The sequence below is a fragment of the Rhizophagus irregularis genome, chromosome 11 (genome assembly GCF_026210795.1).
Source record: "Rhizophagus irregularis chromosome 11, complete sequence".
Taxonomy (NCBI): domain Eukaryota; kingdom Fungi; phylum Glomeromycota; class Glomeromycetes; order Glomerales; family Glomeraceae; genus Rhizophagus; species Rhizophagus irregularis.
In genome coordinates this window covers 3,837,923-3,863,819 of record NC_089439.1, presented here as the reverse complement: position 1 = coordinate 3,863,819, position 25,897 = coordinate 3,837,923, and the positions used below count along the sequence as shown (strand labels likewise).

At 34.3% G+C, this 25,897-nt stretch overlaps 10 protein-coding genes across 10 annotated transcripts; 6 read left to right on the top strand and 4 right to left on the bottom strand.

The window, feature by feature from the left end:
- Positions 1 to 3,180: 3,180 nt before the first annotated feature.
- On the top strand, positions 3,181 to 4,395 carry OCT59_003317 (uncharacterized protein; the record flags this gene model as incomplete). Its single annotated transcript, XM_066145540.1, has 1 exon — positions 3,181 to 4,395. The coding sequence occupies one exon, from the start codon at positions 3,181 to 3,183 to the stop codon at positions 4,393 to 4,395; it is 1,215 nt and encodes a 404-aa protein (XP_065996254.1).
- A 1,012-nt stretch (positions 4,396 to 5,407) lies between these two features.
- OCT59_003316 (uncharacterized protein) lies at positions 5,408 to 6,297 on the bottom strand (the record flags this gene model as incomplete). The annotated part of the gene is made up of 7 exons (XM_066145539.1): positions 5,408 to 5,511; positions 5,592 to 5,633; positions 5,713 to 5,754; positions 5,835 to 5,876; positions 5,957 to 5,998; positions 6,077 to 6,118; positions 6,189 to 6,297. 7 exons carry the CDS (start codon positions 6,295 to 6,297, stop codon positions 5,408 to 5,410), a joined length of 423 nt encoding a protein of 140 aa, XP_065996253.1.
- A 4,611-nt stretch (positions 6,298 to 10,908) lies between these two features.
- OCT59_003315 (uncharacterized protein) lies at positions 10,909 to 11,664 on the top strand (the record flags this gene model as incomplete). The annotated part of the gene is made up of 5 exons (XM_066145538.1): positions 10,909 to 10,936; positions 11,072 to 11,217; positions 11,315 to 11,351; positions 11,402 to 11,413; positions 11,504 to 11,664. 5 exons carry the CDS (start codon positions 10,909 to 10,911, stop codon positions 11,662 to 11,664), a joined length of 384 nt encoding a protein of 127 aa, XP_065996252.1.
- A 5,213-nt stretch (positions 11,665 to 16,877) lies between these two features.
- On the top strand, positions 16,878 to 17,171 carry OCT59_003314 (uncharacterized protein; the record flags this gene model as incomplete). Its single annotated transcript, XM_066145537.1, has 1 exon — positions 16,878 to 17,171. The coding sequence occupies one exon, from the start codon at positions 16,878 to 16,880 to the stop codon at positions 17,169 to 17,171; it is 294 nt and encodes a 97-aa protein (XP_065996251.1).
- An 87-nt stretch (positions 17,172 to 17,258) lies between these two features.
- Positions 17,259 to 18,392, top strand: OCT59_003313 (uncharacterized protein; the record flags this gene model as incomplete). Its single annotated transcript, XM_066145536.1, has 2 exons — positions 17,259 to 17,783; positions 17,904 to 18,392. The coding sequence occupies 2 exons, from the start codon at positions 17,259 to 17,261 to the stop codon at positions 18,390 to 18,392; spliced, it is 1,014 nt and encodes a 337-aa protein (XP_065996250.1).
- A 102-nt stretch (positions 18,393 to 18,494) lies between these two features.
- On the top strand, positions 18,495 to 20,113 carry OCT59_003312 (uncharacterized protein; the record flags this gene model as incomplete). Its single annotated transcript, XM_066145535.1, has 2 exons — positions 18,495 to 19,218; positions 19,296 to 20,113. The coding sequence occupies 2 exons, from the start codon at positions 18,495 to 18,497 to the stop codon at positions 20,111 to 20,113; spliced, it is 1,542 nt and encodes a 513-aa protein (XP_065996249.1).
- A 113-nt stretch (positions 20,114 to 20,226) lies between these two features.
- On the bottom strand, positions 20,227 to 20,592 carry OCT59_003311 (uncharacterized protein; the record flags this gene model as incomplete). Its single annotated transcript, XM_025326439.1, has 1 exon — positions 20,227 to 20,592. One exon carries the CDS (start codon positions 20,590 to 20,592, stop codon positions 20,227 to 20,229), a length of 366 nt encoding a protein of 121 aa, XP_025176130.1.
- Positions 20,593 to 20,901: 309 nt separating this feature from the next.
- Positions 20,902 to 21,663, top strand: OCT59_003310 (uncharacterized protein; the record flags this gene model as incomplete). The annotated part of the gene is made up of 1 exon (XM_025332171.2): positions 20,902 to 21,663. The coding sequence occupies one exon, from the start codon at positions 20,902 to 20,904 to the stop codon at positions 21,661 to 21,663; it is 762 nt and encodes a 253-aa protein (XP_025176129.2).
- Positions 21,664 to 22,521: 858 nt separating this feature from the next.
- OCT59_003309 (uncharacterized protein) lies at positions 22,522 to 22,815 on the bottom strand (the record flags this gene model as incomplete). The annotated part of the gene is made up of 1 exon (XM_066145533.1): positions 22,522 to 22,815. The coding sequence occupies one exon, from the start codon at positions 22,813 to 22,815 to the stop codon at positions 22,522 to 22,524; it is 294 nt and encodes a 97-aa protein (XP_065996248.1).
- Positions 22,816 to 22,878: 63 nt separating this feature from the next.
- OCT59_003308 (uncharacterized protein) lies at positions 22,879 to 24,369 on the bottom strand (the record flags this gene model as incomplete). The annotated part of the gene is made up of 1 exon (XM_025326438.2): positions 22,879 to 24,369. One exon carries the CDS (start codon positions 24,367 to 24,369, stop codon positions 22,879 to 22,881), a length of 1,491 nt encoding a protein of 496 aa, XP_025176128.2.
- Positions 24,370 to 25,897: the final 1,528 nt, after the last annotated feature.

Below are 25,897 nucleotides of genomic sequence, written 5' to 3'. Positions count from 1 at the left end.
CCCCAAAAGCGTATTCCAAAATCGATCCTGTAAATTATATAAAAAGATGATGTCCTAATTAGTGAATCTTTTTATCCGCCTCATGCAAGTAAAATAAAAATCAAATAAAACTAATAAAACCAATCTAACTTACCATTATTTGCATCATTGATATTAACAATCAAGCGAACTCGTATTTTCCGCAAAGTAATAATAAAGTAAGTTGTTTATTGCTCGGCTAACTTCTTGAGACATGTCATTACGATGTTAATCGATTTTTCTGTCTCTATAGATGTTCCAAAATAAAACGGATATATTACTCTTCTTGCTATGTATCGGCATTCTGATCTTCGCCGAGAAAATCACTGACCGTCATCACGCGTACAATAGACGCAGTGAAATTACTCACATGAATCTCGTCACATGCAATGGCACAGCAAAAGTCTGGTGCATCAAAAAATTTATCTTATATAAGCATCTTCACGTGCCAAATTCTTAAAACTTTGCGCAGTATCGTACCGGCGATAACGCAGAAAAAATTAAGCAATAAATATCTTGTGTATGAGGCGGAATGGAATTATGTGAAAATGAATCGTGATGGTAAGTGTAAATCATTATTGTATTATTTTTTTTTTACCTCATTGCTAATACTTTCGTAATTATACTATAGGTTCGAAACTTCTTAATCTCAGAGAAGTTCTCTTTCGAGAAATAATATTTTGTATATTTGGGAGAGATATAGATAGACAAAAATACTGTAAATATTGGTGGGATAATTTATTTCGGAAATTTAGTATAGTAAAAGGCTGTGGGGTGAGAATCACATAATTAGCAATAGAAGTATAAACAAATTAGTTATAGATACTTTTCGTAAATGTAAGAGAGCAAAGAAATAACTTGATGCCGGGACTCGCATTAAATGGCCTAGGATCCGCGTACTCCCTCCCTCTTTGATAGCATCATACATTTCGCTTGCTACCTCCACTTTTTTATAAAGGAATCGAAAAATAAATCATTGTTTATGTAGTTCTTTTATGTGTAAATATGTATATCTTCGAACTCCGAAATATAACATCAGTAAAATCCAAAAAAAGTATACAAAATCAATTAATCAAATGATGTCATACCTCATAAGATATATAATAATGAGTATTCAAAAAAAATGTTCCTTAAACTTCTTTCTTAAAATTTTAATCAATGTCTTCTTCTTTCATTTATAAAGAAAGTTTTATCAATATCATATCTATCCTTCTCGTAATTTTTACTGCGTTCGTGGTCTGTTGTGATTATTAAGATATCTGAATTTACTATTGGAATTATTACTTATCTAAAGCCTTTCTTTTGTTAATTTTAGTTCTTTCCTATTACTTACGTTCTTCTCTTGATCGCTATTACGTCATACATTGGATATAATATTAGTAAGGGGATTACCCTATAAAAAATTTTTATTCGAATATTTCCATTATTTCTCCGTGTCTTCCGTAAAAATTCCGTGAAAATGATACATTCACGGATATCCGTGTTAGCGAGATGAAAATTTCCATGATTTAAGGCCATGAAAATGATACATTCACGGAAAAAACATGGAAAGATAAAACACGGATCAGATTTTTTACAGGGTTACTTATATCTTCAACAGAAGTAAGTCATTGGCTTGTTCACTTGTGTAACGTAAAGTCGTTAAAAACGGATTTCTCGTATTGAAAATTTTCATACTCTATTCCAATAACCATGGCGAACATGTCTAAAGTTTATTGCGAGAAAATAGATCTTGAAAATCTAGATCTCAAGAAGGTTTATACCTTCGAAGAGTTCGAGTACATAAACGACCAACTTAAGACTCGCACTATACAACTTAACGGAAAACCAATTAACCTCTTCGAATACGAAAACGGAAAATTAATCCCGATGCCTCAAACTCCGTACGCTAGAGAAAAAGTTGTTGCTGAGATTGTAAGACAGTTAGCTAACTGGAACATCGAAACGCATCAAAATGGAGGCGTTACCTCTTCGCAAGGTGGCTTTGATTTTAATGTCGGGGGACAGAGAACAATTCGAGCACCCGACGTTTCTTTCACTCCAAAACAAACAGACCGCGGTTTGAACGCACTACAAAATTGGACCTTCCAAGGTCAACCCTTCACCCCAATATTTGTTGTTGAGGTTGATTTTATTGAAAGTGAAGCACAATTCCAAGTATTTGACGATAGATTCAGAAATGAAATTTTTGCACAGGGAACATCTGTGGAGTTAGGATTTCTAGTTGACATCGGCCAAGATAATAACGGCCAACTGGTGGGAACTATCCATTCGTGGAGATGGTACGAAAATAGTAATGCTGTACGTCATTATGAACATGGATGGCGAAATATGGATACCAGGGTTAGCGGTCAGCAGATTCTTCCAGGATTCATCTTGGATGTTGAGATGATTGAAGAGGCTATCTCACAAGTATGTTGTGACGATTTATCATTGATGATTTTATTTTAGATCTTATCATTTATTTATTTCATCAAATGATTACAGCAAGATTCAGGTTCATCAGATGATGATGTTACTAATATTCCTTGTAACGGACCTGGATGTACAGCAACTTTTACTAGTCACCACGCTTTCTTGAAACACTACCAAAAGGAACATGCGCTTAAACGACGTACATGACGTACACAACCGATTATAATGTGTCTTAATGTTGCTAATTTTTTATGTGCAGTAATTTGATTATGTAATATTCATCTTGTAGAAATTTCGCATCATCTAACAACAATGCCATTTCTATTTTTCCATGTAATAATAGTAGTTTTCACAAGCCATAGGTATTATATAATTGCCCACTGATTTTTATTTTTCCGTAATGTGACTTATAATGCATATATATATTCGAATTTTTCCTATACTGTATTAAATGCAGATCAATTATAGTACACACACAATTCAACTACTGCGCCCAGCGGTCAGATTTTTTTTGTGTATTAAAGTATAAATAATAAAAAAAGGTTTGACCAGTGCCAGGGGAGCTAGGGTGATACCTGTGATACGATTACGTCATGCCATAAATCGCAATACCGCATGTACTGTAAATATAGCCACTATATAAATCCCCGATATGCTTGTAATCGAATAAAAATGAATCTGTTATTTTATTATAATATACTTGCTAAAACGCTATAAATCACTAAAGATCAGCTATAAACTATAAAAATGGTTAAAACTAACTATTCTGGTTTAAATCATGTAGTAGTGCGGGCGTTAAACAATCTGCATTACAGATATAGTAATGAAACGCCAAAAATGTGGTGTTCCCGAATTCGTGTTCCATTCAGGAAACTTATCGAATATAACCCAACATTCTTCTCAAAGAATGAATATATTCATATGACTGAAAGATTATATGAAGATGAGAAATTCGGACCTGGAAGACGTACATTTCATATTTATTGCACTGCATGTGATTCCTTAGTATTTATCTGTGAAAATACTGAGAAATGCGCAGATAAGCATCTGAATGAATGCATTGCTAAAATAGAGGAAAGGCGTGTTGCATATTATAGATCTATATTATGGAAACGAAAAAGTAAAAAAGCGCTTAGTGGTGATGAGATTGATGTAATTTATGGTAATATTTATTTTAGATACAGAAAAAGCACTGAATTTTATTGTTCTTGTGCTTCAAAAGAAATTAAGAAAAGTGTTGCATATCGATTAATTAATAGTGCAAAACTTATCCAACAGGCTTGGAGGAGTTACAAGTTGAGACCTGAGACATTGGCAAAACGAGTTTGGAATATGGTGAGGAATGATAGCACTCCTGATAGGAAGAAATATTTAGGTATACTTTTGACTTATGAAAGAAAAATAAATCCTCAGACTCAAGAAGAATATGATTTTCATACCGACGAATATGTCAACTGCCTTAAAAAAGCATATAACGAAAATATTGCTCAAAAATATATTAAAGAATATCTAACCGAACGGGCTACAAGGTACAAGGAATATATATATTATTCTCCTAGTGATTGGGCAGAAATGAAGAAATACCAGTTATATAATCGCCTAAATACTGTAGCATATATAGTTGCTTTTATAGTATTACATCAGCAAGGCTATAGAATCGTTACATATGGTGATTGGTCTTATATGTTAAAGTGGCTATCGAATCCTGAATATTACCGTATTAATGAATATTATAACAATGGCAATGTAAACTTTGTTAAAAGTTCAGAATATGCGCATTATAGATGTAAAATAACAGGCAAACCATATCCATGTGATTCGCTAGAAATTGACTATTTTAAATCTGAATATGGTTTTACTATTGAGGGAAAGTTTAACATTATAGATTTCTCAGATTCAAATACACAGGTCGAACAGATGTCATTGTCGCAAAATTTGCCTGGAATTTTTCTGGCAAATTGAGAATTATCCCGGTAAATTGAGGTAAATTGTGTTACAATTTTGGGATAATGGAGGACTTACAATTTGGCAAATTTTGTCAAAATGGCGGAATTCCTACAGAATTCCTAATTCAAATGTTGAGAAATTTTTCAGTAAATTATCATTAAATTGTGGGAAATTTTAGGCAAATTTTTAGTAATGTTATGCAAACGAAGTGTAAATTGTGGTGAATTTAGTTAAATTTTTAGTAATTTTATGCAAACGTAATGTAAATTGTGGTGAATTTTAGGCAAATTTTTAGTAATTTTATGCAAATGAAGTGCAAATTGTGGTGAATTTAGTTAAATTTTTAGTAATGTTATGTAAACAAAGTGCAAATTGTGGTGAATTTAGTTAAATTTTTAGTAATTATATGTAAACGTAATGTAAATTGTGGTGAATTTAGTTAAATTTTTAGTAATGCTATGCAAACGAAGTGCAAATTGTGGTGAATTTAGTTAAATTTTTAGTAATTATATGTAAACGTAATGTAAATTGTGGTGAATTTAGTTAAATTTTTAGTAATGCTATGCAAACGAAGTGCAAATTGTGGTAAATTTAGTTAAATTTTTAGTAATGTTATGCAAACGTAATGCAAATAGTGGTAAATTGTAGTGTATTTTTAGTAATATTATGTAAATTGTTGAAAATTTAGGTGAATTTTTCAGCAATGTTGTGCAAACGTAATACAAATTGTGGAAAATTGTGGTGAATTTTGCATTTTTTTGGTAAATGTTAGCTAGATTTTTGAATAATTTAGTGAAATTTAGGATAATTTCGGACAATTGAGTGAAAATGTTTTACCGATTTTGGACAATTGAGTGTAAACGATATAAATGCAACATTTTCGAAGATAATTTGGTGAAATTTTGCAATAATTTCAGATAATTGAGTGAAATTTTCGGACAATTGAGCGAAATTTAGTAATAATTTTAAACAATTTAGTGTAAACGCTATGACAATTTAAAACACTGATTTATAATCTATTATAATTTTATTTATTAATAAATGCACAATTATTATTATTTAACGATAATCTATATTTATCAGATATCCGATAATCTATGGATAATCTGCACCAGTGCCAAAATAGAAAACCTAAAAAAGAAAAAAAACGAAACATTAATATACGTTTCGTAAAAAAAAATAAATTAAAGAAACATTTCGAAGTTATATACCTTGAAATGTTGAATTCCATACGTCCAATAAGCCGCCTGAACCTAAAAAAGAAAAAAACGAAACATTAATTTATGTTTCATGAAAAAAATTAAATTAAAGAAACATTTCGAAGTTATATACCTTCGAAATGTTGAATTCCATACGTCCAATAAGCCGCTGAACCTAAAAAAGAAAAAAAACGAAACATTAATTTATGTTTCATGAAAAAAATTAAATTAAAGAAACATTTCGAAGTTATATACCTTCGAAATGTTGAATTCCATACGTCCAATAAGCCGCTGAACCTAAAAAAGAAAAAAAACGAAACATTAATTTATGTTTCGTGAAAAAAATTAAATTAAAGAAACATTTCGAAGTTACATACCTTCGAAATGTTGAATTCCATACGTCCAATGAGCTGCTGAACCTAAAAAAGAAAAAAAAATGAAACATTAATAACCGTTTCGTTGAAAAAAATAAAAATAAAAAATATTTTGAAGTATACCTTCGAAATATTGAATTCCGGTCTGTCCAATGGCCGCCGAACCTAAAAAAAAAAAATGAAGCGTTAATAAACACTTCGTTGAAAAATAAAATAAAAAAATTTCGAAGTATACCTTCGAAATATTCACTTTCGTTTTCCCTTTCCCTTTCGTTCTCACCCTTCCCTTTCGTCTTCTCTTTCGTTTTCTCTTTTCCTTTACATTTTTCACCTTCCCCTTTCATTTTTCACATTCCCCTTTCGTTTTTCACCTTTCCCTTTCGTTCTCATCTTTCTCTTTCCTTTCGTTCTCACCTTTCCCTTTCATTCCTTTAACCTATAAAAAAACAAAAAATAAACGAAACTTAAATAATGTTTCGTTATATAATAAAAGAACACCCCACCAAATGCCCGGAGTTTCCTTTGTCTCCTCCAATTACTTGGATGGGTTCTTCAATTCATTCACCTTTGCCAAGCACTTTCTTTTTGAACTTCTTAACCATTTTAGTTCCAATTTGGCAGAAGTGGATGTTAAGATGATCTATAAAAAAAATTGAAACGTTAGTTAACGTTTCGTTAAGAAATAAAGAAAAAAATATAAACAAAAATAAAATTCCCTTTATTACCTTCCACCCAAAGTCCGGTTCGTGAATTCGTTCTGGCGTTCCTACAAAAAGTAAAGGAAAGAAACGTTTAATATCGTTTCTTTAAAAAAAAACAATAAATTAAGTTTCACAACGATTCGTTGCGAAACTCACCGGGTCGTTTCATCCAAACGTCCAGAACCTACAAAAAGAAGGAAAGAAACGTTAGTTAACGTTTCTTTTAATAAAAAAAAATAAAAAATTAAGTATCGTAATGTAACATTGCGAAACTTACCGGTTCGTTTCCATCATTCTAACGTCCGGAACCTACAAAAAGTAAAAAAGAAACGTTAATATAAACGTTTCTTATAATAAAAAAAATAAAAATTAAGTTTCGCAATGTAACATTGCGAAACTTACCATCATCCTAATGTCCGGAACCTACAAAAAGTAAAATAAAGAAACGTTAGTTAACGTTTCTTAAAAAGAAATAAATAAAAATAAAGTTTTGCAACACAATATTGCGAAACTTACTGGTTCGTTTCGAACTCATCATCTAAACGTCCGGCGTTCCTACAAAAAGAAAAAGGAAACTTAGAAACGTTTCCTTACAAAAAAAAGAAAAAAATTTTTTTCTTAAAAGTTTCGAAGCGTACAACAACACGCTTCGAAACTTACTGATTCGCCTTCCAAAGTTGAATATCGAAAAATCTCTACAAAAAAAAAATAGGAAACGTTAGAAACGTTTCCTTACAAAAAATTAAAAAAAAAATAATTTTTTTTAAAAAGTTTCGAAGCGAAACGCTTTGAAACTTACCCTTTCAGTTCCTTGCTTCCCGAAGTCGAATACCGAAAGACCTACACAAAAAAAGAAAGAAAGGAAACGTTAGAAAAGTTTCCTAAAGAAATTAAAAATTTTCAAAAAGTTTCGAAGATATGCTTCCGAAACTTACCATTTCGAATCTCAAAGAAGCATGCCGAAGGACCTACACAAAAAAAAAATAAGAAACGTTAGATACGTTTCCTAAAGAAATTAAAAAAAAAACACTGTTTCGAAGCGAACTCGCTTTGAAACTTACCCTTAATTTCCTAAATTTCCGAAATCGAATATCGAGATCTAAAAAAAAAGAGAGTATAGGAAGCGTTAGAAACGTTTCCTAAAAGAAATTAAAAAAATATATTAAAAGTTTTGAAGCGAACGCTTCGAAACTTACCATTTCGTTGGAATTTTCCGGGAAGGGAAAGGGGAAGGGGAGAGAAAGAGAGGGGAAAAGGGCGAAGGGAAGGGAAATGAAACGAAAAGGGAGGAAGAGAACGAAAGGGAAAGGGAAAATGGAAGGGGAGAAAAGGGGGAAATGAAACGAATAGGGAGGAGGAGAAAGGGGAAAGGGGAAATGGAACGAAAGGGAGGGGAGAACGAAAGGGAAAGGGAAATGGAACGAAAGGGAAAGGGGAAAGGGAAGAAAGAAAGAGGACGTGAGAAAAAAAAATTAAGCTTTTGCTAAAAAAAGCTTAATTTTTTTTTTCGTTATATTGCAGCTGAAGCTGCGGTAATTATTAAGTAATATCACGTGATGCACGTGATATATAATTTTATATAAATAGGGGCTTTCCTCCGCCCCGGAATTTTTTTTTTTTATTTTAATAATTTTAAATAGATGTATATATATGCTTATATATACATATACAGTCAACTCTCTTTATAGTCACACATTTGGGACAGTCCATATTTGGTGATTATAAAGAGATGTGACTATATAAAAAATTTCTTATATTTGTATATCATAATTCCGGCCAAAAATTAACATAATTTTAGCCAGAATTATACTTAAAACTTTATTGTATCGTAACTTTGTCAATATTAATCGTAGAGAGATGATCTTACCGCCATTCGATTCGTCTTGATGAGACGGTTCTAATGGTATAAAATACGTCGAAATCCAATCACTAGATTAATTTCCGAAATTAAAAAAATATTAATGGTTTTTGTGTAATAACTCTGCCAATATTGATCCTAGAAAGACGATCTTACTACCATTCGATTCGTCTTGATGCGACGAATCTAATGGTATAAAATACATCGAAATCCAATCACTAGATCAATTTCCGAAATTAAAAAATATTAAATAGTTTTTAAGTAGTAACTCCGTCAATATTGATCATAGAGAGATGAGCTTACCACCATTCGATTCGTCTTGATGAGGCGATTCCAACGAGCTATTAATCGTCTTTTTACAATCACTAGGTACCGAGATATTTAGCAAAATGTTAAATGGCGCAGTAAACGTAAATCAAGGAATATAATAATGCCGATGCTTAACATTTTGTTGAATAACTCATCAGCCAGTGATCGTAAAAGGATAAAACTACCACCATTCGATTCGTCTCAGTGAGACGATTCTAACAAGCTATGGTACATCTTTGTACGATTATTAGATGCCAAGTTATTTAATATATTCTTTATATAACTGTGATTATAAACGGTTCTTTTTAATATAAGATTTTGAGGATAGGTGTGATAGTGACTATAGATAGATTGTGACTATATAGGATAGATTTTAATAATAAAGTGTTTTGAACATTCAACTGGTGTGACTATATAGTAGAATGTGACTATAACGGGAGTGACTATAGAGGGAGTTGACTGTATATATATCTATTAACTAATACTTTACGAAAAGCCCTCCTCTGTAAACAGGTAGAGGTCATAAAGTACCTATAGGGGGAGAGCCATTGCTGCTCCCTCCGCCTGTTTATAGTGACAAAAAGAGGGAGTCTTCAGTAGTAAGGTTTAGTATTAAATTACATCACAACACATCGTGTTATATTAACAATGTGTTTAATGTTAAATAATGCGTTTAAAATATAAATATTATAAATTTAATAATGTACGTAATTAAATAAATAAAAATTATCATCAATTTTTAATGTAATTAAGTGTAATGCTACGTTATCCAATGTAATTGTAGTATTTTTTTTGTGTTTTTTAGTGCAATTCCACGTTTTTTAGTGCAATTCCGCATTTTCTAGCATAATGTTACATTTTCCAGTATAACGCGAAATTTTTTTAAAAAAAAAATGATAATTGTGGTACTTTTTAGTGTAATGCTACATTGTCTAGTGCAATTGTGGTATTTTTTAGTGCAATTCTGAATTTTCTAGCATAATGTTACATTTTCCAGCATAACACGAAATTTTCTAAAAAATATGATAATTGTGGTACTTTTTAGTGTAATGCTACATTGTCTAGTGTAATTGTGGTATTTTTTAGTGCAATGCCGCATAATCTAGTATAGTGCTACATTTTTTAGTATAATTTAATGTAATGTGGAATTTTCCAAAAAATGAGATAATTGTGATGCTTTTTAGTGTAATTTGGTGAAATGCTACATTTTCCAGTGTAATGCTATATTACTGAGCATTTTCAAAAAAAAATGTAAAATCTTAACATTCTGACGAAAATGAAATATTTTGACCAAAAAAACGTAAAATTTTCTGAAAATATGCAACATTTGACAGAAAATATAGAATTTTCATAAAAAAATACACCATTTGCAAGAAAATCGGAATATTTGACAAAATTTGAATTTAATTGACAATGTTATAACAATTTTATGAAATGTTGTTACAATGATATCACATTGAAGATAAAATGTGGCATTTTCATAAAAATGCACCATTTGCAAGAAAATTGGAACATTTGACAAAAAAAAAGCAAAATTTGATTTTAATTGACAATATTATAACAATTTTATTAAATGTTATTACATTTGAAGTAAAATGTGAAATTTTCATAAAAATGCACCATTTGCAAGAAAATTGGAACATTTAACAAAAAAAAAGCAAAATTTGATTTTAATGACAATGTTATAACAATGTTACGAAATGTTACAAAAATGTTACATTTGAGATATAATGTAGCATTTTCCCAAAATTTCATAAGATTTGCTAAATCGGACAATGTTGTAACAATGCTATTCCAAAAAATTGCTCAGCGTAATGCAGCATTTTCCACAATTTCCCACCATTTTCCAGGAAAATGGGGAATTTGCATTTTTTGAATTTTGGACAATGGCGCCCCTTCGACCTGTGATAATAATTGTGAATATGTGTGCTGAGTTTTTTGGGCCATAGATTTTTTATCAAAATAATATAGTATTATATTTATGTATAATTATTAGCCAAAGACGCTTTACTTAATAATACAATAAATCATTTTTTTTACTTTCATTCGCTTACTCCACTACAATGTATGGGTGATCGCCTAGTGAAATGTATCATTGTGATCCGTCTAATCTAGGTTAGACCAGCCATGCGACAGAAAATAAACGTGTTTCTGATCCCGTTGAGTGGATATGATGTAATAAGTGATACTCTATGCTTGTGCGACGAAATAATTTCACACACCCAAAAATATTTTGAATTTTTTCCCTAGCAACGTTTAGTGGAATAGCATTTATTTGTGAGTTTATTTCTCCAGAGCTACAGGCTATTTCTACTATATGGGGTTCACTAACTTCGACAGAAATACATTATATAACGTTGCCAGATCTTAGTATTAAGCGGTCAGGCGAAAAAAAAGTTCGTATATGCATATTCCTCAACACCTTTGCAATGTTGAGATCTACAATGCACATTCTGCATGTCTTACTCTTAAACATAAAATTTTGGCGTAAAGTGCCTCGCATATTTCTTCTATCTCCCCAAACATGAATGTGAGTTAGAGAGGACGTGAATGGGAAATGCAAGACATTTAAAAAGGCAGTATGGCGAAAAGGTATTAAAATTTACCATATATTGTTTTTTTTACTTCGCCTAGCAAGCTTTTCACTAACAATTATCTTCTTATTTTATCTAAACATGGAAGAGTTTCTTTTAACCAGAGAACCCCTTGATATCGTCAGAATTTCTACGGCATTATTTGTACGAGTAGAGGAAGGTGAATGGACAGGCAACCTTAAAAAGGAGGTGGAGAACTTTGAAAATATTTTGCAAAAAGTTTTAGAGCGAGTCCTCGGAGGATGTTGAATGAAAAAAGAAGCTTCGAAATTTTGGTACTGGGAAAAAATTAGCTAAACGGGTAAGGCGATAAACTATTTTCATGATGAATATATGGATATGATGACATACTTTTTTAGGTTTTCTAGTATAGTATAATCACTAGCGAAGAGACTGATGTCCGTTGTAATATTATTACTTCCCACTCAGTAGTAACTAGTTTTATACTATATCTACATATCAAATATTTTGCCGGCACTTGAGACTTTATGAAAATGGAAACCTAATCTGATCCCGCGATGTAAAATGAAATTATTTTGTCAAACGAGTCTTGGAAACTAATTTTAAATATATTTTAGGTCACAACTGCATTCGAAGATCTATGTTCACTCTCAGAAATGGAAGCGTTAGTAATCGATACAGAAGCCTGGTATGAAGATGCAAATACAAATTTACGATCTTTGAAGCATGACGTTGGACGATGCATGACGGAGAGCGCTAGTTATGAGAAAACTATGTGGGAGAGAATAGAAACAGAACTTGAGGAAATAAATGTGGAGAATCTTGGATTCGATCATCCGATTTGTTCAGGTGTTCTAGATATCAAGTCAGAACCCTTTACAAATATGCCTGGGTTGGTTTCTGATATTTTAAGGAACCATTTCGAAAATATAAGTTAGAACAGAATCATGATATAATGGAAGCTTGTAAAGAATTTATCCAAAACGAAGAATCGAAAATTAACATAGACGAGGTTTTGGGTAATATTAATTATGGAGAATGGTTGGATAAGCCCGAAGAATTACAAGATCTAACAAAACGGATGTTAGAATCTATGTAAGTCACTGGCGAGCAATTCTTGCTGAAATCTGTTTATATGATTTTTTACTTTGCTCATTAACCAATAAATAATTATAGGCTCAAGGTTTGGAAATCGCCAAAATATGATGCATATATAAAGAAGGGGAAATCGATAAACGAAGGATCATATGTTTATGAGGTGCTTGCGCCATTATTAAATATAGTGATGAGCGATTTACCAGAAAACCCGATAGCATGGGATATATGGTAGGCTTAGCTCAAAAAGTTTCATTACTCCACTATTATATCTGCTATAATTAATGTTTTCTAAATTAAGGGGTGAAGAAGGGAGTTCAGCTAGTGCCATACGAAAAGGTTCTCGTAAAATTGCCTGAAGAGCCGATTATATGATGGTAGTCCAGTTCAGAAAAAATGCTGAACTTGAAATTGTTTATCTTGAGACCGGTAGACCTAATTCCAGTCAAGATAAGCGGGATCGTGATCACAAAAAATTAATACGTTTTTCCAAGGATTCTATCGACACCACAAGAAACATAAAAAACCTTAAAAAGATATTTAACCAACCATCGAGGAGGCAAAATCTGACCATATTCACTATTAACATCGCAGGTACGAATAATTTACTTCTATTTTTTTATATATTCATAAATCATTTATATTCTGCTCGATCCATTTCTAGGCGATGTTATAGAACTTTATGCTATGCGAAAAGAATCAGGAATTTACAAGTACTGTTTAATAGAGGAGGCAACAATTCCGTTGCATATGACTTCCCTAAGTGCCGTATACCCGCTTATACATGCATTGATGACTCTGAGAACGGCCGTCGCATGTACGATTCACAAAATATTATATAGTTCTGACTCTGGGGATAGTGAGCATAGTTCTAGTGAAATGGTAGTAACGGTTACGACCCCCAAAAATTCATAGAATAGAGATTTCATACATGTAATTTTTATTAAGTTATATTATTAATAAAGCAGTGTATTAGATAATAAAAAAATTCTTGGCATTTTCCTCGAGAAACATCATTATGTCCCAGAAAATTTTCTTGGCAAATTTCTGAATCTATAAAATTCTCAAAATTTTTTATTATCTATAAGAAATGACCGGTATACTAACGCCATCTTTTCACGTATATTACTCAAAGCAACTTAACCAGCTTTCTCGTTCCATCAAAATAGATACATAACGACGTCTTACTTCACGAAAACATCCATTATCGATAGAACAGGCAAGTAGTATCCATCCCGAAGTGGAAGATTTGTTAAATAAGGCAATTGGAAATTATATTAAGCAAAAAGAGCGTCAGAAGATGAAGCCTATTACTAGCAACTGTAAAACTTCGTTAAAGCAAGAAAATGAGGAGTTGTGTATATCAAAGCAGGTATTGAAAAAAAAGATTGAAGAGCTTCTCGATTTGTAAGAACAGTATAAGTCTTGTGAGGTAGCTATGACCAAGTCTTTAGAGGAGAGTGGTGAGAAAGTCGCCCAATTATCAAATTCGGTAGCTTATTTCAAGAGTATAATCCCTGATACGAAAAAAGCTCTTGCATCAGCTGAAAAGTCTATTGACCTATTAGAGAATAAATGCCGGCATTTGGAGGATGTTATCTCTGCCAAGGATAGAAAAATTATCGCTCTTGTTGATCAGATTCTTTCTTACACGAAGTACAGTGATGTAACTACAGAACCGGAAACGTATTCCAGCAATTGTGAAAGAGATTTATGGGCGAAACAACATAGAGAATCTGAATATGACCTAGAGGTTCAGAAAAAATACACATTTCGGGATTTGGCAGTTAAATGATTATCAGGTAATTGGTTGCCAGCACAGCTAGTTGGAAGTATTGCCCAACGATTTGATTTCCTTTTCCAAATTGAGCGGAGTGTCCCATCGAAGTGAAAAGGATTCAGATCTCGGTTTATTTATATCGATGACCACAAATTCCTTTTGTCTCAAATAACCATCGATGACCTTTGAAGCTTTGTGCTGATCAGCATCTGTATAAGGACTTATAATGTCAGCAAGTTTTCAGGTTGAACCCCCACCACTGAAGAGTACAATATGCGTTGCATTTTCACGAATATCCGTAGGAATCCTGTGAAATTTTTGTGAGACATAAATAGAAGAAATATTCTCGTGGCGACCTCTACTAAAATATGGAATAATTTTTTTCTGTATAGCTGGAGGGTCTGAACAGACATCCTCAAATATCGTTAGTTTACTTCTTTTAACATTGAACTTTTTTGGGTCTGGAATTTTATCAGGAGTGAGTGTAGAGAATGTGATATCTTCATAGTATGGCTTGGATTTATCTTGCGCAAGATATTTATAAAAGTTTCGAACAATTCTATATTTAGGCTCGTTAAGATGGTGGCCACAAAGTATCACGTCATCGCATTTAACATTGCGCTCACCTATTTTAGAACTCTTTTTTTTCTTAAACATATAGTAAAATTTGTTCATCACCAGCAGGTTTAGAATCATATTCGTTTTACCCGAATTGCTAGCCCCTGCAACTATAATTCGAAAAGGCCATGCCAGTGCATGAGGATCACCCTGATATTTTTTCGAGGGCTTGACTTCGTCCACTGCGAATATTACGTATTTCATGATTTGATCTAACTAATTATTATATCGAAAAATAATGTAACAATTTCTCAAGTTCCGGCAATAAATGCCCTGCCCAATAGATTGGTTTACCCACTTGCATCATCCAAATATCCCTTTTCGATTAGCGTATACCTAATGTAGGGAAAAAGGTCACATGTGTAGGGCACCGAGATAAGACATATACCTTCTTGCTTACATATGTCTCGCTTTTTTTGATCTCGGGATTTTTGTTCATCTAAATCTATCTGGCCTCTCTTATGAAACATTGAATTAAGATTATAGTGTTGGGATCCATGATATTCAAAAGCCAATTTTAATTCTTCATTATAACCATCTAATTGCATCCCATTCAAAAATGATGGTCTGCAGGATGGGAATTTCTTGCCTAGCAGATCATCAAAAATGTATCGGCAATTTCTTTCGGTAGTATGGTGGCATAGAGGACACCACTCGAATTTTTTTATGATATACTTTAATGGATACTCCCATTGATGCGCACCATTTTCACAGGACCAGAGGTATACATTATGTCCATTTATTCGCCCGGTCTTTTCCAGACAATGGCCACCACACTTTTTAGCATATTGATCGGCTTTAGTCAATTTATTATTAGCAACTTGAACATAGTGAACGAATCCAGTAGGATGGTATTTCCGCATAAATTCATCTGGTGGATATTCGATTTTATCAGGTTCCTCAATTACTTGGAGTTCCTCGAATTTGAAAGGTCTTTTGGGATTTCGTCCCATCAAATGAGCAGTAGATTCAATAAGTCCATTTTCAAGATAGTATAAAATTGGCTGTGGCGGGTTCTTCCCAATAACAACTCTTTTTATCTTATAGACACGCAAGCTCCAGTATGGATCAGTTGCTCTACGCCTATGGTCCCCTTCCAATTCACCTGGTTTCAACAAATATCTAACCGCTGTACCCTTTTGTAACTTTATCTCCTCATCTTTTCCAATTGCGCGCTTAGCTTTCCTAGAAGGTTTTGATTCAACTTCTTCCAAAGTCATAGCACGAGCTGGAGACATCCCAATAAAGCGTGTCTTACTGTTATTCAAATAATCAATATACTTCTTAAGAATTTTTTTCCATAGTCTTGATTGCTCTCCGTCAGTTAATCGTCCCTCTATAGCATATTGGACTTTATATATTAATTCTGCTATTCTTTTCTTAAACGCTTTAATCAAAGCCAAGCTCTCAAAACTATAAAGGTCGACAACACGTATTGGGACATTGTATTGTTGCATCCCTCGAAAGAATGCACCCCGAAACGAGGCATCACCATCAGTCATTAATAATGTTGGCCATGTGAGAGGATTAGAAGGATCCTCAAATATTTCTTTTACCGCATTCCAGATTTCTAAACTATTTCTCGATGTTATTGAGCATGCGTCCTTAAAACGTGTTGCCACATCTATGATTAGAAAAGTACAAACAAATATCCTTCTACCATCCTGATCATCATGAGTGTGGAGCAGAATGTCACACTGCTGAACCTTGTTTGGAATCTTAATCTTCGAAAAACTTGCTTCAGCTTTACATGGTAGTGGTTGTCGATAAATTTGATGGATATATTGATACACTAACCACTTTGCAATATCTCGCAATCGAAAAGAATATCCTTCTTTCTGACATGCATTATATAGGGTTTTGGCATTGGTATAAAAGCCAGGTATATTATAAAACAGAAGTCTACAGACTATATGGAGCGTTTCATCGGGATTTATTACAATCTGCGGTTGACTCATTCTTAAACACGATTATATGATGGTTCTATAAATCAGGGCTGAATAATATCATGTCAACATTCGATCCGGCGTATTCACAACTCTTAGATACAAACCAGGAGCTTCGTAGTAAGCTTCAGGATGAAATTTCCAATAATAAAAGTAATGAGAAAAAAATTTGTTCTCTTGTGAAGGAGCTAGAGCAATGTTATCAAACTATCTCATTACAGGATAATACTATCATAGCCCATGAAAAAGAGGTAGAGAAACTTAAATTGGAAATATCTGATTTGCGAAAACAGCTTAGGATCTTACAACAAGATAAAAAATTCAAAGATGAGGTTGGGTCTATTCAAGATGGCTAAATCATAGAGCTTGAAAATAAGGTAGAACATCTCAAGGCAAGAATCCGGATTCTCAGAGATAAAAAAATCTCAATAAATGCTTTAGATATGGCAACAGCTGATCTTATTGGAAATATTAACAGAGGGTTAGATCGGATTGAAAATCATATTAGAGGTGCCGGTACACTACTGCCAAATCCTATTAATATTTTAGATGGTATCAGGGGCTCGTTAAATACTATTCGGGTTACTTTGCAAAACGCCACAACTGAGCGGGATCATTATCAAAACATATTAAACAAAACAAATGAGCGGGAACAGGTTCTTATACAGCAGTTAAGGAATATGAGAAATGAAAATCTGCGATTCCAGCGGTTATTAGATGAATCCCGAGCTCAGGCTGAAAGAACTGTAAGGGAAAGAGATAATGCTCAAGAAGAGCGGGACTTGGCTATGCTGGCCTATAATAATGAGAGACAAGAATCTCGTCGCTGGATGTTTTCATATCGGGATAAAGATAGGCGTGTCCAAGGATTATTGCGAAAAAAATTTGCTAAACAGCTATTGTATCAGCGAGATACTAACCGTCTTCAGCAAAATACCCGAGAGTTGCAGACCAATGCCCAAAACCAGGTAAATAGGATGTTAGTTATTATAGCAAGAAAACAAACCCGCATTGGTGGATTGCTACGTGAAAAGTTTGTTTTCCAGCTAGTGATTAGGCAAAGAAACCAGAATATTTTAAATTTGCAGGGACAAATTTTGGCGCTTCAGAATAACCCATTAGGAAATATGGCAGATGCTAGACGTTTACCAGTATTAACTATGATTGCACCGGTTCTTGCAAAAACTAAGCCCTATATAGGCCAAGAACCTCCTGATGATTATTTAGATAGACTTATTCAATCAATATCATTTGCACAAGGACATATGACTGTTCTTGAAAATGCAAATGCTGGAGATTTCGATGATGTTGTCAAATGTGATATTTTTAAAGCTCAGATGGGAGGAAAATATTTACCAGTTCCTGCCCAAGATCCATATAATGGAAATGCTAATATTAATTCTCCAGCTACTTTACGTGCTTGGATGAGATCACATTATCAACGAGAAACAGTAGGTAGTCAGCAGTCGGCACTTCAAAGATTAACTCAAGAAAAATTTCTACCCACAGACTCGCCAGATACTTATGAAAAAAGAATCCGACCTTTATTATTAAGTGTAGCAGATAATGATGCATAAACTATAGGATTTCTTAAGAACCACTTATCAGGTAATCTTTATACATGGATGCGAGCTGTCGCTCCTGCTGGTATTAATGCATTTTTTACAAATCTAAAAGACATGTGGCTGGAGCGTGCTTCCAATTTAAATGGAAACCAAAATTATCAGAATAATTCTTCAGCTGAGATTGAAAAGTTAAATTCCCAAATAGCTTCTCTACAGGCCCAACTAGCACAACCGGCTCAAGTACACCTCCAGAATAATGAAGCCTCCGCTATTTTTGAAAAGTTAAATTCCAAAATAGCTTCTTTGGAAGCACAGTTAGCGGAATCAATGCAGGTGCATTCTAAACTTGCCCAACGCTTACAACTACCTGAAAATGTAATTAATTCGAATAATGCTTCAATCCTTGATAGTCATATTAACCAAGAATTGGAAAAAAGATTAGGAGTAATCGAAATTAATTTAGCCAAACTCACCAAACTCATAAGAGAAGATACCAAATCAGCTCAGTATCAGTATTCAGAATCCTCAGACTATAATAATGGAGGATTGGAAAAAAGATTAGAACGAATTGAAGCCCACTTAGCCAAATTTGATAGAAATAATACCAGAGGTGCCAAAACATCTCAGCGTCAACGCTCGGAGTCCTTACCTTTTGGAGGATTAGAAAAAATATTAGGAAAAATCGAAACCTTATTGGATAAACTCACTAAAGATTCCAAATCCAGAAGTAGTCGAGTTCATATGGCTACAGTAGATGAACAGTCTGATCCCATTTTTTCTGATGATGATACATCAAAATCTGAGGACAATGATTATAACTCTGATAATTCGTCAGCCGGTTCAGACCCCGGAAAACGCGATATGAATGTTTACATAACTCATGGAAAAAAAAAGTGAATTACGCGGTCCCTTTAGAACCCGCTGGGCAACGTGGATATCCCGATAAATCCTCAAAGTCTAAAGTCTCTAGTAAATCTGAGCTTTGTAAGGTAAAGCAAGACAATAATTTGTCTTCCACCCATAATGCTTCATCAGATAAAGATAGTCATGGTAAGCATGTGTCTTTAGAAGAAACTATTCGAAAAATCATTCAGATCGAATTTGAGAATTATCTTCTGTACATAATTCAGCAGGCTAAAAAGTGTGTACCTGCCTCAGCTCAAGATTCAGATGAAGAGGATATTTTGGATGGACCTATGGAGATAAATTTTATTCGGAAAAAAGAACCCGCCACAGATGTTGTCACCGTTAAATGTAAAATTAAGCGTCTAGTGATTCTGGCAGGTACAGTTGATCCTGGTGCTAATTTTCCGATCATGTCTGAAGATATATCTGAACAATCAAAGCTGAAAATCGATACAAAAGAAAAACATGACCTTAGAGGCATCGCTACCATTCCTATAGAATCTCTTGGTACTGTCCGAAATGTCCCAGTAAATTTTGCTCCCGGATGTACTATATATGCTGATTTTGCTGTAATTAAGTATCCTAAGCCGATGCTAATTTTACCCAACACACTTCTTGATAAATATAATTATGATTTACTTGCATCAAAGCGGGAATTGAGACTAGAGTGTAATGGTAAGGAATTTTTTATCCCAATTAATATGCATAAGGTTAAGAACAAGCTCGAGGTGAATTGCGCGAACATTACTCCTGAATGTGACGATTCCATGATCCCGGACTGCATTTCACAGGACTTAAGTGAGGATGGCGCATTAAAAAAAAAGTGAGTTATGAGGAGCTTGAAAAAATGTTATTTAGCGCTCTTAAGTCTAAAGAGGATCTTAACGAATTGTGTGAGAAATTATTAGTACGCTATGATAAACTAAATGGGAAATATCTTCTACACGGCTAGACGTCTATTCACCTCTGCTTTATTTTTTTCATCTCTCTTAGCTTCTTTTTCATAAAATGCATTCAGATCCTCTCTGCTAATATTTAAACCTTCAGAACCCTCTGGGCTTGTAGCCGTTGGCTGATTCTGGGTAATAGATGGTTCAGAGATTCTAACGGATTTGGACTTGGGTTTCTTTCCTCCATTCTTTTTTACCTTACTCCCAGAAATAACATTGCATTCCACAAGTTCTGCTTGCTGATACGAACCAGGTTCTTCTGACAGTAGTTTTATATCTTTAGGGTCTATTGGTGGGTGAGCTCCTCTCCAAATTTGATACACCCGCCGTGTTGATATTTTGTATTTGTTAGCCATGACTTCTGATGCCCGCTTCGTTGAATTTTTAGCTTTAATAATATCCTGGATATCTTCAGCAGATAGGGGGGTCGCAATACCGAAGCATTTTTTACAAATAGACAAAAAAAAATCTTTCAAAAAATTACCGGTATATTTTCGATATTTTTTCGGTATTCGTTTGATTTCTGTTCGGTATTATCGATATATTTTTGGTAGATTCGGTGTATTCGGTGTATTCGATATATTCGGTCTAAAAAATTTGCCAAGTAAAAAATTTTCAATCGCATGTTTTTTTAATATACTAGCAACTAAGCCGAAAAAAAGGCTATGACCAATGTGTATACCTTGAAAGATATTAATAATAAAGGTCATCGGCTTGGTAGTGCGTATGAGCAAGAGCTCGAAAAAAAATTGTATGCCACTCTTAGTTCTAAAGCCGAAATTAATGATCTTTGTGAAAAGTTGTTGGCTAAAAATTCAGAGTATTCGGAGCGAGAGGAGGATATTGGAAATAAGATTAGCCAGTTAAATGCATCCAGTACTAAAGTTAGATCCCAACTCATTTCTGAACAGAAGTCTCATTCCGAAAGTCAACGTAAGCTTGAAGCCAAATATACTGCCGAAATCAAATTGCTCAAATCAAATATTAAAACACTAAAGAGAGGGGCAACTTTGGCCCAGAAAGTTTCGTCCGCTGATAAGGTCCAGATTCTTTCTCTTAAAACTAAAATACGTGAATTGGAAGGTAAGTTGGAAGACATAGATCTAGAGCGCACATATCATGATTTGGATGCAATGGGAGGGAAGCCGGCCCAAATAAGCTCATCTGAAATAGAATCTCTCAGGCTTGAATTGGAACATGCGAAGGAGGACCGTAATTCGAAAGAATATACAATAGAATGTATGGAAAAGGGGATAGAGTCGTCAAATAATATATTCAAACGGGAAATAGATGCTTTGTATTCAGCGCGATCAAAATTAAGGGAGGAAAATAGGGCCTTCAAGGACCAGTTAGCGTTAAAGAAAAATACTTCATCCCAAATAATTTCGAGTGAGGGATTCCTTTGGAATCAGGTGGCGCAGAAGTAGTACCATTGTCCCAAGAAATACCTCTAGCATCGGCTATTCCTGTCGTTGCGAGTTCTCTAATGTCGCCCATGATAACATATTCCATGCTTGCCTTACTACTGATTGTGGTTATATGGCTCGTGGTCAGGAAATGGTGGAATCCATAGGGTATGAATGAAAAAAATGACCGATACTTCACACACAAAAAATATATAAATAGGCCGGATATTTATTATCTCAATACCTAATCGACTACCGTATAAGTACTGGCACAAGCGGGACTTCTCTGAATCTTCTTTGGATGTAGGCTAATACTTTTTTTGATAAATCTTTGGGCGGATTTATTAATATCTTTTTAGCTTGGGCCAGTGTACATGCAAACAACCATCCAATATGGATCTGGTTACCTCCCTTACCATTATGACCGTGTTGTAGTAAATATTGATAGTCATCCATTACAATATCTCTCATCCCTTCCTGATCCGCTATTATTTTGCGAAATAACCATCTATCATCTTCTGTGATCGGGAAATGGATTTTGTTGGGTTCGAAGCCTATGTACTGGAAAACTTGGTCACGTAGTTCGGCCATTATACCAATAAAGCTTATCTTTAAAATATGTGGATTTTTCGGCTGATCGTTAACATTGTTAATGAAGTTTTGCCAAATTAAAATACTAATGATCATCTCTAGACATTTCTGAGGTCGGGCTGTATGATCGGAGGGATGGATCTCTCATGTTCAGGGTCAGAAGATCGATTATAGGAATTGAAGTTAGCCAGTATTATTGCACGAGAAAAAAAAATATAAATAATATTGTATAAGTTCTCTTAGCAGATTGTGGGAATTTCGGCTAAGAGTACTATCTATATAATTCATTTAAATGCTTTGCTTTAACACCTCCGGCTCGACCACACCTTCAAGATGGAAATACCATAAATTAGTAATGTCATCTAGCGCCTCAATTTCTGATATGTGAGGTAAGGCTGGTAAGTCAGTAATTATCTCATTTTTTTGCATAGACGAGACTGGGCCAATTTTTTCTGGTATGGATATATGCTCTTTATAACGCATATGATAGACCAATTTGTGAAAGAATAAATTATACCCTTCAATACATTTTGCAAGCTCACTAGGATATCGAGCAAAATCAGAGCATATTTTTTCCTTCATTTCGCCATCCACCGAGAGGTTTTTATCTTTTGTAAGTTTCCTAGCGCATTTCATGAATCTCTCCTATAATATCTCAATAGGATTACTTCCCATAAAAATCTCGTAGCTAAGCCATTCGCCATGAAATATTTCGTATAAGTACCCTATCTTATGATATAACATTTCTTGTGCCTTTTTGACCGCAGTTCTGTAAGCACGCTTATAAGCAATCCCACGAGATTCCATCATCTTGGAAGTAACACCATTGACTATGATATTTTCTTTTACGAATCCCTCAAGCCATAACTTGGCCTTGTTTTGAGCGTAGTCATCAATTTGCTTATATTTCTCATCCGGGTCTTTGATTCGCATGATTCGACTTGAGGGTTCTGGCTCATACTTCTTGTCATACATGATAAATCGGGCACAGAGGCCAATAATAGTTTTTTCGAAATAATGGTATAAATCTAGTTCCTTTCCCAATTCCTTAGCTACATCGGCGAATTCCATTTTTTCGCCTTTAGTTGGTTTTAACTTTCTACCATGTAAATCAAAGGTAGTATCGGGATGGGTTACTACATAACTAAAGCGCTCACCTGGTATCGGAATTTTACTATCATATTTTCCTCTCATTCTTCCTATAAAACGTTGGATGCTAATATTATTTACATCAGGTTTCCATGCATCAGTCTCTATAAACTGTTCGAAATTCCATTGCTCAGTATTAATTATAGCGTTCCTAAGAACGTCCTCAACAATTTTATGGAGAGGATGCTCGTTGTTGATATCCCTAACTTCATTCATAATCCGATCCCCTATGGTTTTGAAAAGCTGGGATTTGCCTTGTTTTACAGTATCAATTCCTCTTATGAAAGGGTCCTCCAGACTGAAATTTACTGCATCTTCATGCTTGGTGCCGAAATATTTTTTCTTCCCAGTGAAGACTACTGGGAATAGCATTTCTTCATAAGCCATTTCGAGATAACCCGATCTGGTTTTTAGCCTAAGAAAACTGTTTACTTCATTACGCAATTTCTCCATTACGCCCATAGTAATTGTGACCATTTCAGTCCAGTACTCTAGTTTCGAAATTGTGCCTTTTCCGCCATTATAGGCCAGATCACATTTCTCATAACAAGAATCTGGGCAAGTGAGATATAGGGAATCAGTATCCCCGTATTTTATCCCAAAGCCCTTCTTTTTCACGAATTCTGCGACGAGTTTGATATTCTCTCGCCCAGCTAAAGTAACACCTCCAGCAAGTGCTAGTGTATAGAACAGGGAATCACTTTGGGCAGTCACACCATAGAACGAATTCATATATAATTTAATCGCCTTCTGCTTCGAATTTAAAGAATTGTATTCAAAACAAATAGAACTATATTCTTTCATAAAATCATCATATGATAAATCAGCTCCATCAGAGCGCTCCTCCGGAACAATAAAGGGACTTAGGATCTTGGTCATCTCTGCGTGCCTCTCAGTATTTTTTACAGAGGATAGAACATCTTTGATTGCATCCACTACCAGGAAAGATCCGCCAGTTGAATCCATTTTACTTTTAACTTTCCCCATATATTCCTTTTTCTTTCTGAGAACTTTAAGTTGGGCCTTTAATTCATTCCGTATATTGAGCAGATTTTTCAATATTTTTGTAAATAAACCTTCCTGATCAGATTTATTTCCATGCCGTATGGTCCAGGCTCACACAGGTTTACCGCCATACTTGAACTCGATACTGTAAAGCACTTTGTTCTCTCTCTTTAACTTATCTACTTCCGAAAGTGTTGAGACCATCTTCTCGGGTGAGAGGTTGTAAGTCATAATTATGCTAGGATACAAGGATCTAAAGTCTAAACCAGTGACAGGGCGCTTATTTTCAAGACCCTTTTCTGGCGGGAACACATACGCTCCTGGAAACTTCCCAGATGCTTTCTGATTGGAAATTTTCGTGGTGTATAGAATGTCCTGCGCCCAAGCTTCAGTGCCTAAGAGATTGGATACTTTCGTTCCTATAGCATAATAATGTGAGTCGAATAATGATATATGAGCGATTGAGGCCACCTCTTTGTAATCATTTATAACATTAGATTTGATTATGAGCTTCTGACAACGTAAAGCATCTATAACACAATAATTTACGATTTCATGCATATGTTTTTTGGAAGAGTCGGAAGCCCTGTCTTTCGCTTCTGAATAATACTTCCATAATTTGCTCATGGGCATATCGGCTTTACCATCGAGACCATATTTTTCTAAGAAGTATTTTAGTGATGTTTTCTCAGAGCGGGGGTGAAGTTGCATAAAACTTGCGCGAACATCGATCAGTACACACCCCGGAAGTTTAAGAAAGGAGGATTCGAAAGTCAAAGAGGGATTGATTTTGATATTGATAGATTCTCGTCCTAACGCTTTTTTGATACCTCTGTCCTCTTTCTTTACGTACTGGTCCCTTCGGAAGAAACCATTAGTTAGTGGCTTCCCTTTTCCGCCAAAATAATTCCAAATGAGGATAGATTCAGCATCAGCTTTCTTATGCGGGATTGCCGACATTCACTGGACCATCCACTCGAGAACATTTAATTTGGTGGCCTTTTCCACAATGAAAGGCCAATCGTATCCTGAATCATTAAATCCAAGTTCGATGTCTGGGGCAAAAGATTTCCAACATAAAGCGAACGCCTTTATTATATTAGTCTGGTTTCCGCATATAATCGTAATCCAGCGCGGGTCTGGTTCCGTTTCTACATCAACTAAACATATCCGCTCTAAGGGGATTGGATCATCTTTCCAATGCAGGGTCATACAGATCGCAAAAACTTGAGATGTGTCATTTTTAGCTTCTGGGAAGTTTCCTGACCCACACAAGTCGTATGTTTCTATATCCCATGTTAGGACTAATGCTCGATCATGGGTAAAGAGAGAAGATGGGTATATTTTGTAAAATGGTTCAAAATTGTCTATAGGACGAAAGTTTTCAATGTGGACATAAAATGCATGTGGACAATGTTGGGATTTCACATAATAAGGTGCACTGAAATTATATCTATAATCACTTATTAATTCCCACCCGGAAAGAGGTATTCTATACTCTCTCGCAACT